General features: G+C 34.1%; 1 protein-coding gene across 6 annotated transcripts in view; it reads left to right on the top strand.

Moving 5' to 3' along the window:
• The window catches only part of CSMD3 (CUB and Sushi multiple domains 3), a 631,749-nt gene that overhangs the window by 576,752 nt on the left and 36,164 nt on the right, over window positions 1-18,833 (top strand). For all 6 annotated transcript variants that reach the window (XM_065054280.1, XM_065054281.1, XM_065054284.1 and 3 more), the window contains 5 exons: window positions 515-688; window positions 3,414-3,599; window positions 6,743-6,916; window positions 14,772-14,954; window positions 16,587-16,763. In XM_065054280.1, coding sequence (XP_064910352.1) covers window positions 515-688; window positions 3,414-3,599; window positions 6,743-6,916; window positions 14,772-14,954; window positions 16,587-16,763 — 894 coding nt within the window. The remainder of the gene's footprint in view (window positions 1-514; window positions 689-3,413; window positions 3,600-6,742; window positions 6,917-14,771; window positions 14,955-16,586; window positions 16,764-18,833) is intronic.

Here is an 18,833-nt window from a genome sequence, read left to right as displayed (position 1 = left end):
CTTTACCTCCTGTAACCAGGTCTTGTATGAATACAATAAAAGTTTCACAATGCCTGTAATATTTAATATATGCAGTCATGAATTTATAACTTCACTAACTACTTAGGCCTCAAAGATAAAACAAAGTGTGTTGGTGCTAAAACATATTTGTAAGAAATAATACCTGAGGAACAAACTCACTAAAATATTTCAGTTTCAGACCATATGTAATGAAAATCAAGTGCTTGCTTTTCTTCTGATTCTTCAGAAAAATTTTCTTCAATTGCCTTGATTACTGCATGGCAAAATCTATTCAGTTTGTTTAAATATTTTAATAAGTGCTTGAACATTTGCTAAAATATGTCTTAGTTCTTATTCAGTTCAGATAAATGTAAATCTTTCACAGAAAGCACTCAGTATTTTATCAAAACTTTACTGTTATATGATTATTGTAATGATTACTATACCATAAATCATGAAAAGTGTAACGGCATGTTCTGTTTGGTTTCTGCTTTTTTGTTTTGTGCTGTGGTAGCTGTTAGCTGTGGTCACCCTGGTAGTCCTATTTATGGAAGAACAAGTGGAAATGGTTTTAACTTCAATGATGTTGTGACATTCTCGTGTAATACTGGGTATGTTATGCAAGGACCAACCAAAGCACAGTGTCAGGCTAATAGGCAGTGGAGCCACCCACCTCCAATATGCAAAGGTAAGAATGCAAACATTTGTAGGTTTTTCAAACTTATTTAGAAAATTAAGGCTGAAAAAATAAGCTGAAGATAAAGGGACACCGTCAAGACAAAATAATGCCTCTTACTAACAGGCATCAAATTATTAAAGATGTTTCATGATTCTAAGATTTTTCAGTCAGGTATGTTCTACATTCAGGTTGCCAGGATACTTGTTGCAGAGAAACTTTCTTATGTGTCTGTAGTTTGTATTGATTTTTTTTTTTTAATGGTTTCTACAAGTTCCTCAAGCAAAATTACGCAGAGATAATGAAGAGCTTAAATCCTCAAAAAATATTCTCTTCATTTTTAGCCAACATGAAGCAATGTACCTGGTTTCCCTTTTACATTTCCATTGACCATGACTTTTAAATTTTATTCTAATTTGTTATTATAATCAATTTGGGTTGGTTCTCAACACTTCAAGATATTATATTTATATTTATTTCACTGAAAAGAGTATTCTGAAATCAGTCAGGTTTGAGTTTTCATAAGCACTTTTAGAAATGTTTTATCACCATTGTCCTTTTTAAGTCTGCTGTCATGTGCTTCTTAAATGTTTTAATTGTTCTGATTTAGAAAAATGTGCTTATTGCTATAAACTGCTTTCACATATACCAAAATTGTATTGATTCTTTTTCAGCATCTTCCAGCAGCTTCTGTGGATTTTTATCAGTATACAGCCTAAGTCATGTTATATATTTCTAATAATTTTATATACTGTATTTTCTTTCCAGTAGTTTTTTTTCCACTTTCTTTTTGTCACTTTGCCTTAAACGATACTGCTGAATACTTTACAGAACTGAAATTTCCGAGGGCATTTTGTTCATGAGAAGCTATTATTTTTAAAATTTACAATATTAAACATGTGTTGTTTATTAAAGGTACCTAATAAATCTCATTTTCAGTCTAGCTGCTATAAATCACCTCAGCGTTCTGGTGTTGCAGAATAATGTGCCAAACCATCTGATATGTTATTGGCCTGTAGGAATCAGTAAATAAAGTGATCTGGTTATTCTCTGAAATTTTACATAGTCCTGAAATCTTCTATTGGTTTTAGAACAAACTTTAAGAATAAAAAGAAACATCTTTGTATAGAAAATTATTAGTGATGTCTGCAATGTGCAGTGAAATCAATTCTGATTAATACTATTTTGTTTTATTTGCATTGAAATTGAATTAAAAAAATGAAAAGATGTTACCTTGTATTTATATACTGTGTTAAGTGCAATATTATAGAGAAGGCTTCAGTCCTTTGAGAAAGCTGAATTTGCAATTGCTGTGTGAATTCAGCAGTGCACTTGCTGTTGTTACATTGTCTACAACTTTGCTAAAGTATAGCCAGCTATAATAATAGTGGAAAAATATTTGAATGGTCAAAGCTGCTTGTATTTTCTTTCAGGCATTCACTACAACAGATTTACTAATAAAAAATTTTCATTATTTAAGTACACGCTTAATAATATGAAGATAAATGTTCATATGTTATAAAACATTTTTCTACAAAAATGAAATCGGATAGAAATACAACTCAGATTTTCCTCCGGGAAAAAAATAACAAGTTTTCAATAGTGTCCATCAATATAACTGAAAAAAATGATTTGTCATTTAATGTTAAAGAAGTCAAATTCAACCAGTAAGTTACTTCTATCAGAAAAAAAATATATGTATTCTAGTCTTACGTTACCAATACTTGAGAACTCCTAAGAAGAGCATATAAACAGATTACAACATTTAGGAGAGTGACTAGAGAGAGTAGGCGAGCCATAAAATGACTGCATTGAGTGATCTAGGTAGGAAAAATTATCTTAAATTGCATCTGGCTTTTTTTATTTTTAGACTACAGAGCTTTTTAACATATTTTGATACTTTTATGTACACACATCCATGCACACACACACACAGATGTGTAAATTTGCACGAAGATACATACATACACCTGTATGCATGTAAACATGCAGTTGATTATAAGAATATAGGGATAGTAATTTTCACTTGAACTGTGGTTTTCTAGAGGCACTTTGAGTAGGTAATGATGGCTATACTTGACCAGAGGAGTCTATTGCATGGAAAATTTCCATGACTCCCCTGATAAGTAGATAGCTGCAAGTCACAAAAAAGGGGAAAAAAAATCAACTTCGGTGATTTTCCAACGTACGAATCCTAAAGTAGTTGAGGACTCAAAAAAATCCACCAATATTCTTAACTGTCAAACTATACCCCTATTTTTAAAGGTAAATACTCATTTGTTGGGATATTTCCCTGTTTTAGCAGAAACACCGGTCTTACCCAACCGAACATGTGCCTTTTTGCTCAAAACCTCTGGTGCAAGGGTGCACTACTATCAAAATGTTAGGATAGGAACAGAAATATATTTGCACAGCTGTGTGGGTTAAACCAAAGGCACATCTAGCCCCACCACCTGTTTCCAACTTTTTTTTTTTTTCCACTTTTAGTGGCAAATACTTTAACAGCAACATCACAGTCTGTGAAGAGACATTTCCTTTTATCTTCTTTGAGTTTAGCATCTCCCAGATTTAGCATATCCTGGTTTCATATTAGCTTCCTAATTCAGTATCATTATATATAAATTCAGGGTACAACACATTGGAAGTTTCTCATACAAGGAACAGGAGACCATTTAAAGACAGTTTTAGTAGGCTGTATTTGCACAACTCTCAAATCTATGTTCTTTTTCTTTTTTAGTTGTCAATTGTTCTGATCCTGGAATTCCTGCAAATTCCATAAGAGAAAGTAAAATCGAACATGGAAATTTCACATATGGCACAGTAGTATTTTATGACTGTAATCCTGGATATTTTTTATTTGGCTCTTCAGTTTTAATTTGTCAACCAAATGGCCACTGGGACAAACCTCTACCTGAATGCATTAGTAAGTAGATAATGTGTATTCTGCTATAAAAAATGTGAACAAGATTAGGTATTATTTTATACAACATTTCCATCAGTCTTATGACAGCAATTAGATTAGTTGTATTTATATACATTTGTGTGTGTGCAGTAATGATGGAAGGTCTAAGTAGCAGCTGAAGTAATGCAGTTATATTGTTACTGTATGCAGAAAATAACACAGAAGCCTTGGGAAATGCAATAACTGGAAAAATCATCTCTGAATACCTCAGCACAATGATCCCTGATAGCAGAGATGAAAGATAAAACACATCCATTGACTTTGCCAGTATGTGAACTCTATTAGCCACAAAGCTACAATCACATTGAAACTTAAAAATTAGAACATCCAATTATTGATACCATGCTACCTTCTGGACTTCTCTTGGGACAACAGCAAGATCAATCTATCTATGTGGAGAGTAAGCAAATAGAAATGGCACTGTAGAGTACCAACAGTATACTCTGGATCATGTTCTCAGCTTGCCACACTACCAGAGGTACCTGAACATCATAGTCATATGCAACCTCGACCCCAACGAAGACAAGCAGACCAACACAATGAGTTTGTTTTTGTTCTGGCTTGACATGGACAACTTTCTAACTATGATATAAATATTTCCACAGATATTTCCTAGGTTTTTAGTTGACTGGGACAGCCGTTTTGCCTAATTCTCTACAAGTCTATGAAAAATATTTTGGTTTAGGATAAAAATTTGTCTCTGAGAAAGGCTAAAAGCTTTGTTTTCTAGAGGGTAAAGGAAGACAGGTGGAGGGTTTCTTGTTCAGGAATCATGGACATATATTTACAAAATTGTAGGTACTAGTTCTCAGTTTTACCTTGATTATTCTTCCTTGACTGAGATTCCTCCAGTTCTGCTCTTGTCTCTCTCCAGTTAAAACAAAACAAAACTAAACAAAACAAAACAAAACAAAAAACCTGAAACTTTATTTTTTCTTACTCTTAAAAGCTTTAGTTCTGGAAGTTGTCTGTTTTATTGATGGAAAAAATAGCTCAATTGCAAATCAGAGTTTATAACAAAGAGTTTAAGTGTTTAACATTAAGAGCAATGGAAAAGAAGTGGAAAGCTGGCTGAATATTTTTCTTTGACCCAGGCTGGATTTTTTTTTTTTTTTTGACCTAGCTGGTTTTCAATCTCTAGTCTCAAAGAAGATACCTTTTTTAAAAATATTGCTAGCTTGATGCAGAAGAGAAATGATAACAAAGGAAAAGTTCACCTGTAAAGTTACTCAATTCCTTTGAAATGTTTTATAGCTAAAGTACTTCTAGCTACTATAAATCCTATAAGAAGCAGAATGCAGCACTGGCCTGCACCGTAATGCCCTTTCAACTCTCATCAGGGGCATACGCTACTTAGGCATATATTGCTAGAAAGACACTTTAAATTTGAAATGTACTTTAAATATTTGGACAATATACCTCAAAACATTCCAGTGCCCATACCATGTTCTTTTGTAATGTAAAATATTCTCAATTTAGTTCTGATAGACATGCTCTGATTTGCTATTTTTAAGCTACTGAAGTGAGAGTACACACAATCCACAGCTTCCAAGCTTGAAATCCAAATAATGGACACTAGTTTTTTCCTGGTATCTGTGCCATCCTTTCAGTAATTCTAACAGTGCACCTTGTCCTGATATTTCTTCCCACATAAGATGATATATACAGACATTCTGTGATTCTGTGATTCTTTGTTGTCAGATAGAATGATAAGAATTACTGGCAAGTATACACATTAAAGAAACTTCAAGTGTACTTTTTCATTCAGTACTAAAGAATTTGTGTATAATGTTTATAAATTTATTTAGACTTTAAACTAATAATGTTGTAATTTTACTGATACATCACCACATTTGACCAGAATAGAATGTGAATTTATGTTTATTTCTGTTTTTCCAGAATGTTATATATCTCATCCATAATCTGTATTAGTGGTATATTTTTTTGTTTGTTTGTTTTTTTCAGGAAAAAAAGAAATAATCATTGAAATTCTTCAAAGTTTTCTGTGTATTAATTCCATATTCAAGGAGGTTTTTTTGGTACATTTTTGATATGTGCTCTTAATCTTAAAGACAGGCTAGCTATTTCTTTTCAATATAGAACTTTGTTTCCATTGCATATGTTGTCCATGTAGATAGTGCATAATCATGTATAAGATCTTTTGTCATTTGGTGTTGATCTTCTGGAGTAGCTAGCCTCCTGTTCATCTATCCAAGGTAGCTTCACTGTTACTTTTAACAACTTTCCAGTAGATAGGAGGCTGCTGAAATTATTTCAGTGGTGTTCTCCTGATTTTAGACCAGGCTTCTATCATTTAGCCTGCTTTATATTCCTAAAAAAATGACTGCTTTTGACCATTTGTAGCAAGAGCCACTTATCGTAATTTTCTATATAAGAGACAACTTAGAGGACAAAAGATGCAATACTAAATCATTTCATTTTCTTTCCTGATTTTATGTGCTTCATGAAATTTGAGCCAGTTAACAAAATTAGATGTGTGCAAACTAACTGTTGGATACCCTTATCTGCAATCTGTAAGCGGAAATCACAAAAATGTCAAGATTAAGAGTACTAAAAATTAATCATAGTGTGGAAATAACTAGCAATTAATGATCAAAATTTACCCAATAAACAATTGATAGAGAGTTTATCTATGACCATTTCTATGACAGGGATTCTAGAGAAATTACCTTCAATTATTGTACAATTAATATAAATGTATGATGCCTACAGTGAATTTGGCAGATTCAGTCTTCCTGTATTTTTTCTCTGAAGAGTAGATTCATGAGTGTGTGTTTGTGTGTGTGTGCGTGTATGTGCATGTGTTCTTGCCATAAAGATCAACTTAATGAATGAGTGTCTTTGGATATCAATATCTATATCTAGAATACCTTTTTGACATCTCTAAACATTTGTTTCACAGCTTTTGGTCTGTAATATTATGTATTTTGCATTTCTAATCACATAATGTGCCCCCTTCCCACAAACCCTGAAAAGGTCAGCCTCTTCACAAAGTTTATGTACGGAGTAATGAAAATGATAACTACAAACTGTTTGAGCAGTGATAATAACCTTTTTTTATCTCCAATAATTATGCATTGTAGTGATTGACTGTGGCCATCCTGGCGTGCCTCCTAACGCGGTCCTGTCTGGAGATAAATACACATTTGGGTCTACTGTTCATTATACCTGCACAGGTAGACGATTGCTGTTAGGTCAGTCATCTCGCACATGTCAGTTAAATGGACACTGGAGTGGATCTCTTCCTCATTGCTCAGGTAATATTTTTGAGTTAATGAATGTGCTCTGGTTTTGAATTTATTTTTATTTTATCAGAAGGCCATTTTAAAATCTGGAAAATCATGTATAAAACTGAAGTACTGTCTCAATAGAAGTAAAAGTTAAGTTAAAACTATTAGCAAGAAAATGATTTGTGAGAAGTAGGCTTTCTCAGTGACAGGAAATTGCACATTCAATAGAATGTTAAAGGAACTGGTTTGTTTTGAAAATATTTTCTCTGTTACTTCTGGCAAGAGTGTTACTTTCCACAGGCAAACCTTGCATCAACATCTCTTCAGGATGATGGTTGGTCTTTGGTGTTTTGTCTGTTTGTTTGCTTTGTTTTGCGTTTGGTTTGGTTTGGTTTGTTTTTTGTTTGTTTCAGTTTGTTTTTGTGGGTTTTGTTTTGTTTTGTTTTGCTTTGTTTTTCTAATTTCAAAGTATCTGCTGACTTTACATCCTAGGAATACAACTTAGTTATATATTACATCCGTCTTTGTAATAAGGCCAAGTGGATTCAACATAATTTCAGGATAGCATGCTCAGGTTTTGAGGGAACACTATCTAACCCTTGTAATAGATTAGCCTTCACTTGAAGTCAAGGTATGTTTTCTGATCAACTTAATGCTTAGGAAAGTTCTGTTTCACAATTTCTGTTTGATTCACTTTAACAGCAATCATCAAGTGAAAAACAGAAATCCAAGTTACACAAAAATTTGAGATTTGTCTAAATCCCATTTCGTATCTTAGGATATATAAACATGGATTATGACAGAGGTTAATCATGTTGTCAGTTTCAATTCTCAATTTCTACTGGAGAGAGGTTATTTCTTGTAATCCTCATGTTTCCGTTCTATAGTTTAAACAAATCAGTGGGATTTTGGACCTTTTTTCAGATCTATGTAATTCAGAGTACTTAGATATTTTCAAAGGCTGAAAATAAGAAGAAAACAAGTAAGAAATTTCTTGTGTTGCAGCTGTGCCAAAGCAAGAGGTGAAAAATAACCAATGTGCAATCTAACTGTGCGGCTATACCACAATCACACTAAAAATATGAGGTTCTTAACAGCATCAGTAAATCTAGAATTAAAGAACAGTTTGAGTCAGAAGTGACCTCTAAAAATCATCTAGTCCAAGCCCCCCAGCCATGGGCAAGGACATCTTCCACTAGAATAATGGAATAATGGAATCACAGAATAGTTTGGTTTGGAAGGGATGTTCACAGATGACCTAGTCCAACCCCCCTTGCAATGTGGAGGGACATCTTCAACTAGATCAGGTTGTTCAACTAGATCAGGTTGCTCAAAGGAATAGGCTATCCACAACTTCTCTGGGCAGCCTGTTACAGAGCCTCACCACCCTCATCATAAAGAAAATCATAGAATCATAGAATGGTTTGGAAGGGTCCTTTAAAGATCAGCTAGTTCTATCTCCCCTGCCACGGGTTTGGACACCTTCCACTAGATCAGGTATGTCCAGTATAAACATACCCTCTTCCACTTTCAGACAGTTTCCCCTTGCCCTGTCACCACAGGTATTGGTAAAATGTCTCCATCATTCTTATGTATTTTATATATTGAAAGTCTTCAATAAGGTCTCCCAGGAGCCTTTCCTTCTCCAGGCTGAACAACCTCAACTCTGTCAACCTGTTTGCATAGGAGGGGTGTTCCGGTCCTCTGATCATTTTTGTGACCTACCTCTGGACCCACTCTAACAGATCCATGTCCTTCTTGTGCTGGGGACCTCAGTACTAGATATAGTACTCTAGCTGGGGTGTTATATATTGCAATTTTTTTCTTTTTCCTCCTGCCTTCATGTCTTCAGTGAATTCAGATATAAACTGGTTGTCAGCTACAGTATCAGAATTTGAATTTTTAATGCCTATGACACATAAATGATTAAAAATTAATAACACATATTAAAATAGTGCTTCTTGGTTAAAATCTTGGACAACATTCTGAAAAGAATAATTCTACTGAAAACTTTTATGAAGTAGTTGCAGACAAGGACAACATAAATATTTTTACGTTGTTCTGTGAGTCCCTCTTCTTTCAATAATCTGTCATTACAACCTGAAATCTGATGGAAACTAGAAAACTGGAACACCTAATTTAATTCCTAAACGTTCCATCTTTGAAATCAGAGGGAAATTTGTCGCAACGGAAACAAAGATCAAGTTCTTATAACCTATGATATTTAGAGCTATGCACTAGAAATAAAACTTTAATGCAAAATAATATTACTTAATAAAGAATGATATATTAATGTGAATTGCAAATGCAAACTAGTTTCATAAAAATATTTTTACAGCTAGTATGCATGCATTTTTGTTTGGGGGAAAAATTCTCTTTAGATAAAATCTAAGGCTACTTATTATAGTTTTCCATAGAGTTCATAAGAAAAACAAGGAAACAAGCAAAACCCCGGTGAAATTAAAAGACCAAACAAAACAAACATGCACACCCCCCCACACACACACTAATTTGTGACTTACAAAAACAGAAAAAAAACAAAAAAATAAAAATAGACAAATGTGAAGGAATACAAATATGGAACCTGAAAATGTACATGAAAGGATCTAAGAAACCTGGCTGATAATAAGACTATTCTATAATCATCACAGTATCACAGTATGTTTGGGATTGGAAGGGACCTCAAAAGATCATCTAGTCCAATCCCCCTGCTGGAGCAGGAACGCCTAGGTGAGGTCGCACAGGAACATGTCCAGGCGGGTTTTGAATGTCTCCAGAGAAGGAGACTCCACAACCTCCCTGGGCAGCCTGTTCCAGTGCTCTGTTACCCTCACTGAGAAGAAGGTTTTTCTCAAAATTAAGCGGAACCTCTTGTGTTCCAGCTTGATCCCATTACCCCTTGTCCTATCATTGTTGGCCACCGAGAAGAGCCTGGCTCCATCCTCATGGCACTCACCCTTTATATATTTATAAACATTAATGAGGTCCCCCCTTAGTCTCCTCTTCTCCAAACTAAAGAGCCCCAGCTCCCTCAGCCTTTCTTCATAAGGGAGGTGCTCCACTCCCTTAATCATCTTGGTTGCCCTACGCTGGACCCTCTCCAGCAGTTCCCTGTCCTTCTTGAACTGAGGGGCCCAGAACTGGACACAATATTCCAGATGTGGTCTCACCAGGGTGGAGTAGAGGGGAAGGAGGACCTCTCTCGATCTACTAGCCACTCCCCTTCTAATACACCCCAGGATGCCATTGGCCTTCCTGGCCACAAGGGCACAGTGCTGGCTCATGGTCATCCTGTTGTCCACCAGGACCCCCAGGTCCCTTTCCCCTACACTGCTCTCTAATATGTAATTTCCCAACCTATACTGGAACCTGGGGTTGTTCCTGCCCAGATGCAGGACTCTACACTTTCCCTTGTTAAATTTCATCAGGTTATTCCCCGCCCGACTCTCCAGCCTGTCCAGGTCCCGCTGGATGGCAGCACAGCCTTCTGGCGTGTCAGCCACTCCTCCCAGCTTAGTGTCATCAGCAAACTTGCTGATAGTACACTCTATTCCCTCGTCTAAATCGTTAATGAATATATTGAATAATATTGGCCCCAGCACTGACCCCTGAGGCACTCCACTAGATACTGGCATCCAACTAGACTCTGCACCATTGACTACCACTCTCTGGCTTCTCTCCTTAAGCCAGTTTGCAACCCACCTCACTAGTCTATTGTCTAGACCACACTTCCTCAACTTAGCTGTGAGGATGCTGTGGGAGACTGTGTCAAAGGCTTTACTGAAGTCAAGGTAGACCACATCCACCGCTCTGCCATCATCCATCCACCTTGTTACATTCTCATAAAAGGCTATGAGGTTGGTCAAGCATGACTTACCCTTGGTAAAGCCATGCTGACTGCCCCTAATAGCCCTTTTATCCTTGATATGCCTTGAGATGGCACCAAGGATTAGCTGTTCCATTACTTTCCCAGGGACAGAGGTGAGGCTGACCGGTCTATAATTACCCGGGTCCTCCTTCTTGCCCTTTTTGAAGACTGGAGTGACATTTGCTTTCCTCCAATCCTCGGGCACCTCCCCCGTTTCCCAAGACTTGGCAAAGATGATGGAAAGCGGTCCAGCAATGACTTCAGCCAGCTCCCTCAGAGCTGGCTATTAAATTAAATCCTATTAAATTAAATTAAATAAGTGTTCAAATATCTTGTGATAATGTTCATAAGTGAGCTACATTAAAATAGACGGTTTTTGTTTTGTTTTGTTTTTTTCTAATGACAATTTCAGTAGCCAAGGATAGGAAACTCTAATCAAGTCTAATGAATACATGAAGAAACACTTTTTGGACAGAGATTCGAATGTTAATCATATGGAATAAAATTCTGGCAGAAAACAAATGTCGTTTTCTTTATGTGTACAGTACTAAACTACAATTCTAGATTAAGAAAACTTCAAGATTTTTATTTCATGTATCTGAAATACTTTAAAAAATTTGTAGTTTACTGTAAAGAATTTCCATATTTTGTATCTAAAACATGTTGAAACCATTGGCTTTCGTTACTAGCCTTGGTAACTTTATTTCTTCATTTTTAATGCATGTTAAAGCCATAAACTTTGTATTTTTTGTTGATTATATTAATAATAATACAGAATGTTCAACTGACAAAAGATACAGTACGCTTGTTCTTTTCACATATGGAGATGAATTTGAACAGAAAATGCTAAATCAGCTAACATAGCGTAACCAAATTTTGTCACATCATACCTAAGAAAGTTTCCTTTCTGCTACATGACACTTTCATGTTTCACTTCCTAGAGCTGGAAGGAACTGTCATGTCCCTTTGATATCTATCGGCACTGAGAAACACAGTTTTTGCTCATCACATGTATATCAGCTGGTGTCAGATATATGCAGCCACTTAGAATTCCTTGTAGGTGCAGCAATGGCTGTGTATTTACTGAAGTGGTCTAAATACCCTCCTTGTTATTAAGATTAAATGCCAGTTGAGAATTTGTTAAACATGTGGGTGAAGGATGGCTCATAACTGACTGTGAAAATCATTTTGTTGAACCTCTGCACAAGGCAATAGAAATATGTTGTTATGATATCATTGATTATATCACTGTCACTTCATGATGTGATTAGTCATTTAGAAAACTAATTTCTGTAACCTTCAATCAAAAGCTGGTGGGTAACCTCCCTAAGATTAAAAGAATAATAATTACCAGTAATAATTAGGCTTTAGGAAATAACATATTATTTCATTTACAAGAGAGATATGCAATTTGTAGTTGGCATAGCAAAAAGCCTGTTTTCATTTTTTCATCATAAAATTATTTAGGCATAATGCCAAGAGACTTGCTGAAAACTGAGCTGTTATTGTAGACACTTTACAAGTACAGAATAATCTATAGGTCCAGGCCCAAATTCTTCTTGGTCCAGATAAATAATACTGGAAAATGAAAGATAAGGATTCGAAAAGAAAAAAAAAAAAAAACAAAAAAAACCCACACCACAAAAACCCAAAAACCCAACCAACCAAAACAAACAAAACTTGATCTAGGACATTTTTAAACTATTTTAAAAATATTTTCAAACTTGAAGGTTGTTGTCACCTAACTATCTATCTTGGACATGGAGTATTTTGAAAGCTTATAAAATAATTTTACTTACTATAATTTGAACCTACTTACAATTTCTTTTTAAATAGGGCTGGCAGGCTGCTTTACTGACCTGTGACACAAAATGAAATGTATAAACAGAGAAGAACCTAAACTTTTGAGTCTATGATTTTGAACCAGACAGTCAACTAGCTCTTATACTTACTTATTTCTGAACGCATCAAAATACATAGGACCACGTGTTTTTGCACATATGTTCTATAAAAGTTCACAATGTAATAAACATGGCTGCATTAGTTTGATTGCTCTTAAATTAAAAGGTTTAGTTTAAGGTGGGTTAATTTAGGTAATGATAAAATTGGTTTCTGAAGTAGTAAGGGTGGTTCACAGTCTACTCTGTCAGCTGCTTCATCACAGGGTTGGATAGGATTGGTTCTCTTTTGCTATTCCAAGCAAGGTTCCACCCTTATCTATGACTCTCCAGATGTGCCTTCAGATTGAGGCTCCATGGCTACACTATTTTTTCAAACAAGCCTTTATGAGTTCTGCAGGTCAGCTCCTGTAAGTTATATTGTTAGCTATATTGTTTTTTAATGAAATTGTGGGGAAAGAAAAAATAATGACCTAGGTGAAATGAAATTAAAAATAGTAAACGTGACCTACAAAACTGCAGGTTGGCACTTGAACTGCCTTAACAAATGACAAAAATATGGTCAGCTTCTTGGACATATAGGACTAAATGAAGTATTTGCTAATACACCATAATTCTCAAAGCAAAGCAACCTAGTTCTACTCTTATTCCTTTCACTATTCAGTACTGTACTTGCTTTTATTAGTAAAGAGATGTGTCCAACCAACAGTGTCACTCCAACAGTGTAGTTTGCACACACACACTGCCAACCAAGGCAAAAGAAGCTCTGTTTTTCCCTTTATCTACAACTCCAAGGTCCTAACTTCCCATAGAACCCTTAGATAGTGAGTTTGTCACATTTAGTCTTCTGGGTAACTGAAGCAAGCAGCTTTGTTTACTACTTCTATGTAAGACCCTCTCTTATTACTGCCATTTAAGCTTAGATAAATACCAGAAAATATGGCTCTTCTACAGAAACCATTCTTTGCATAATTTGTACAGATATTTTAATATAATGTGTCTCTAATGTGAAACTTTAATAGGAGGTTCTTCAGTAGTTAAATTAAAGCTTTCTAGCTCATTCTTAAAATAGTTCTTCTTTATTTACATTAGTGTAACTAAGTATAAAATAATGCAAGTATGCTCTCAAAAATATGAAGACGTTTTAGTTACTTTTTGCGTAGAAGAAGTAAGCTGTCCACGGACAAAAATCTGAATAGTGCAGCTCCAAGAATTCTACAATTCAAATATTTTGTATTGAAACTTAGTAATACAATATACCTTAATCTCTTATTACATAGAAAGTTAGCTTAAAGACCTTTAAAAACATGAAACAGCAGATCCTAAGTACATATTAAAATATTTAAACAACTGACCTGCTGTGCAAATACAATGTTACCTAGAAGTTCCTAAAATTTCTCACCATAAATAAAGAAGTTGATGTATAATCTCAGAGATAATGGTTGTTGTTGTTGTTATTATTATCATTATTGTTATTATTATATTTTAACATTGATATAAAACAGATAGTAGAAAACATTAACTCTCTATTTTGGAATTTGCTTAAACATTTCTAGCTGAGGAAGACTTTAGCTTTCAGGCAGTCTTGAAATGAACTTTCAACATTTCTAAAAATCAGGGAAATGCTTCATGCTAGATGTACTTAAAATTGTTGACTAGAGCTTTCATTCAATAGCAAAACTTTTACAACTCTAATGATATCATAAAACAGGAAGTATTTTATGAATGTTTGTTATAGGCAAACAAGAAAATTATCTTTATGATCAGAACCTTGACTTCACTCAGAATTTCTGATTTTAAAAGAAAAGTGACCAATGTTTTGTATCTTTTTGTTTCTCTATTCTTCTTTGATGATTCTGTTACCAAAATTTAACATGATCTAAGGGGAATCTTGTGATAAATATAACTTCTGTTCTGTACTTATATAAAAAAATTAAAAATAAATTATTTGAGAATCAAGCAATTTTGTAATTACAGATATTCACACCCACCAGGATATATGCTTATTTCTAAAAATATGAATATAAATTTATTTATAAATACCTAGGAACATATTTTTTAAATGCAGCATCATAAGATTTCATATTTATTCTAATCTTTGCACTCTAAATTCTAGGTGATACAGCTGGTTCTTGCGGTGACCCAGGTATCCCAGGTCATGGATCTAGAGAAGAAAACAATTTTAAAATTAAAAGCACGGTACATTTCAGCTGTGATGTTGGGTATATTCTCCATGGCTCAGAAGAAAGAACATGTATGGCAAATGGAAGCTGGACAGGAAAGCAACCTGAGTGTAAAGGTAAATCACAGAAGATGCACTCTTCGCTTAAACAGTCTTGCTAAAAATGTTAATCAGAAAAACAATTCTGCTTTGTTAGTTTTGTGTTGTGAACTGTATATAGTTGGTTTTGGAGTGACTTTTTTTTTTTTTTCTTAAGAAGTTGTTTGAAATAAGTTCCTGGCACCTATGAAGCTGAAAGTTTTCAAAATTTTAAGAAAAAAAATATACTGAATGGCTGTTTTCTACTCATTCTTATGTCAGCATCAACTATATGTGTCATCCAGTACAAAAAAACTAAGCAGGAAAGTAGACAAGTCCTCTAAAATTTGATTTTTGCTGATTTTTCCCTTAAAAAAAATCACTATCACCTGATCTTTAATTACAAGGATTGTACATCTGAATTTCAGAGAAATGATTTGCTTTAAAAAAATTATTTACTAATGCTGTTGACATTATTATTTTTGGTTTTCAACCAAAAATGAAATGCTGCAACGATTCTTTTTTTTTTTTTTTTTTTTAAATATCACTTTAAAAATTTCAGGCTAGATGTATTATCATAAAAGAAAATTCTAACAGGATTTTTATTGAGAATCATTTACTACCTTAATTATCTTGATTCAAAAATAGGAAATAATACGCAACAGACCCTTCTTCAAAGAAAAGCTTTTTGAAAAGCTGCAAGTAATTTGAGAACCTGTACTCTCATTATCCACTTTATCACTGTTGACTGCATTATCTGTATGAAATAGTGATCTAATTTTAAATACTTATTTCACAAGCTGGTTTTGTAATATACCTTCTGCTGATCCTGACAGATCCATAAACGTATATATGTATTTTATATAGTCATCTAATTTTAAATACTTATTTCACAAGCTGGTTTTGTAATATACCTTCTGCTGATCCTGACAGATCCATAAATGTATATATGTATTTTTATGTTGGTATCTGTCCTTAACCCAACTGAACTTTCTGCTGTTTTCCTTTGATCTTACAGAAATGAATTACACCTTTTATATTTTGAGATACTTCTGGTGTTATTTTTCCCTTTAAAAATCCATTGAAATGATGGATCGGGTTCACAGATTCTTGCATGGTTGTGTTTAATACGCACACAGGTATATTGCTCTAGTTAAGGTCATATAGGTTAGATGTATCTATGTAATCACATAAGAAAGACACATTCAAATTCCAAGTTGAGCATCGAAGCAGTGGGAAACATCAGGCTTAAACCTCCCTATGAAACAGGATTTTGACTCTATCCTGTGCTTTGAATTAGGTAGGGAATATACTTTGGTGGTGCTATAAATACAACAGAGTCAAATTAAATCCACAGTGATAATTGTACATCAGGCATTTTCTTGGGAGTTTGTCTTTACAGCTAAACTAGATTTCCTTTAACGCAGTTTTTAAAGGTGATTTTGTAGGCTGTGTTTCCCTACATACAAAAAGATAAAAGAAATTATTCATGCAAACAGCTATTTACTGTAGAACATGCCTTACCAGTAGGTGGTGAAACTTACATTTTTCAGGATAACAGCACAAATTTCTACCACATAACACAGCTAGCAGCAAGTTTGTCCTTGGACATTACTACTCAAAAAATTAACCTTACTACATTTGAAAGTTATTTCACATTTTGTTTTATAGCTGTGCAGTGTGGTAACCCAGGAACAACCGCTAATGGAAAAGTATTTCGTATTGATGGAACTACATTCTCTAACTCGGTAATTTATTCATGCATGGAAGGATACATACTTTCTGGATCATCTGTAAGACAATGCACTGCCAATGGAACATGGTCTGGATCCTTGCCAAACTGCACAAGTAAGATGAACCTCTGAGGAATAGACTTTGTTTATTGTCTGAAAGACAATAAAATAAAATATGGAAGTAGGATGTGATTAAAGTCTTCAACATTATCTTGCACTACTTCATGCATAATTTCGTACATTATATACTTTTAAAAAATGTAGTGCTACAAGAAGATTAATATATTTTTCTTTTTAATGACAGGCACAGTATAGTAAATTGTATAGACTGCTGTTACAGTTTAAGGGATTTGTATGGTTACATGATCTACCCACTTTAGTTCTTTACTAGCACCTGTTTTTAATCTTGTTTATATTTTATAATATGTCATATCTTTTCCTTACTGCTCTTAACCCACCTCTATGAACTGTTCTAATGTTACATTACAGTATTATGAAGAATTACTCTTGTTCTCCCCAAAGTTGTTTTTTTTTTTTTTTCATGCAATATTTTTTTTTCCCTCTAGTAAGATAGACACTAGTAAGTACAAAAGGGCAAAAAACACATGAAAGAAATCAGGATTTTTTTTTCTTTTTCTTTGAAATATAGCTTGAAAAGTTAATGATAAGAAGGTAGAAATTTTGAGAAGGTAGAACAATCTAAAGATCCACTAAAGCCATTGTAGCTCTTGTTGTTAAAGTGTCAGTATGTGTTAAGGTTACAATCTTTACAGTAAGAGTGGAATATTCTTGATACAGGAAAATCTAAAGAGATGAAACAAGGATCAGGGCAAAAAAAGATAAAAGCATGAAAATTATGTTGTAACCTAGTCAAAAAAATAGTATACCTGGAAAAATATCAAGGATTATTTTAGTTGAATTTGCAACACTGAGGGTAGTAAATGGCATATGTCAAATAGAGAAAGGTAGAACATGTATTTTAATATAAATATACTCATGTAGCTAAGAGAAACATTTTTGTCTTTCACAGCTCTGTATTTTTTAAGAATGACAAAGAAAAATCTGTGACTTTTGAAGTTTAAAACAAAATTAATTTATCATGTTAAATTTAAAATAAAATAGGCTGATCTCAAATTTTCTTTGTCACTGTACTACCTACCTTTAGACTAAACCCCTGGTGTGTTTTCTCTTCTGTATCTGTAGATAGCAATTGTGTGGACATTTTTTATTTTTTTTAAAATAATTGATACATGCAGCTTAATTAGTATCTGCTCAGTCAGACTATGATAAACTGTAGAACAGTTGTACTTTATGCCTTGAATTTTTAATTCCCCAGTTATTTAAATCAAGGGACCTGGCCAGAATACACTACAAACATGTAGTCATTGGTTTTCTCATCTTTGAAACCAGGATACAGAGACAGTGCCATTCATTTCACTCATGCTTTGGCGTTGAGTTGGAAGTGGCCAGGAAGTGCTTTCTGCCCAGGAAATTGCCAAAATCCCACAATTACTTAGAAGTAATAACAATACTATGGGACAAATGTTTACTATAAGACAAACTGTAAAACACATGGGGGATTTATTTTGTATGAACTAGAATTTTTCCTGATGTTTGATTATTTCTGAAAAATAACAGTTTTTTGTTGTTGTCACTAGGGTTCTCAAGATCTCTTACTCTGAAAACTGTTCTAGAAATCCGTAGATTCAATTGACTCGATCTGACAGATCTACAGATCTATTTTAATATTATTCTCAGATTATAATAATATAACTCTTTATTAACTCCTTTTGAATATTGAATCTCCTTAGGAGATTAAATTATCTCCTGACACTAGAAGTCACAAGAGGTTTTACAACCATTTCCACTCACTAAAGTACTATAGGTCTAATTTTGTCATAAGTTGAATCCCATGTTTGGGTATTGCCTGAATGTTCTCAACTTTTCATGTGCATATTAACCACATGAGCACTCACAAAGTGGTAGCCTTTTGGAGACAGATTTCTTGAGTTTTCCAGATTCTGTTTTCTTTCAGGATGTGCCAATGGAAAAGTAAACTAGACAACAGATATCTGCTTCTTCAGAAATGAAGCTCTGAACTGATAGGAACATTTCAGTGTATCAAACTGTGGTAGAGACATGTGGATTGTTTCTTGAGTTTTTTTCATTTTATAATCTTGACATT

This window comes from Columba livia, chromosome 2 (genome assembly GCF_036013475.1).
Source record: "Columba livia isolate bColLiv1 breed racing homer chromosome 2, bColLiv1.pat.W.v2, whole genome shotgun sequence".
Classification (NCBI taxonomy): domain Eukaryota; kingdom Metazoa; phylum Chordata; class Aves; order Columbiformes; family Columbidae; genus Columba; species Columba livia.
Note: the sequence above shows the minus strand (reverse complement) of the source record. Positions and strands in the feature narration are given on the sequence as shown.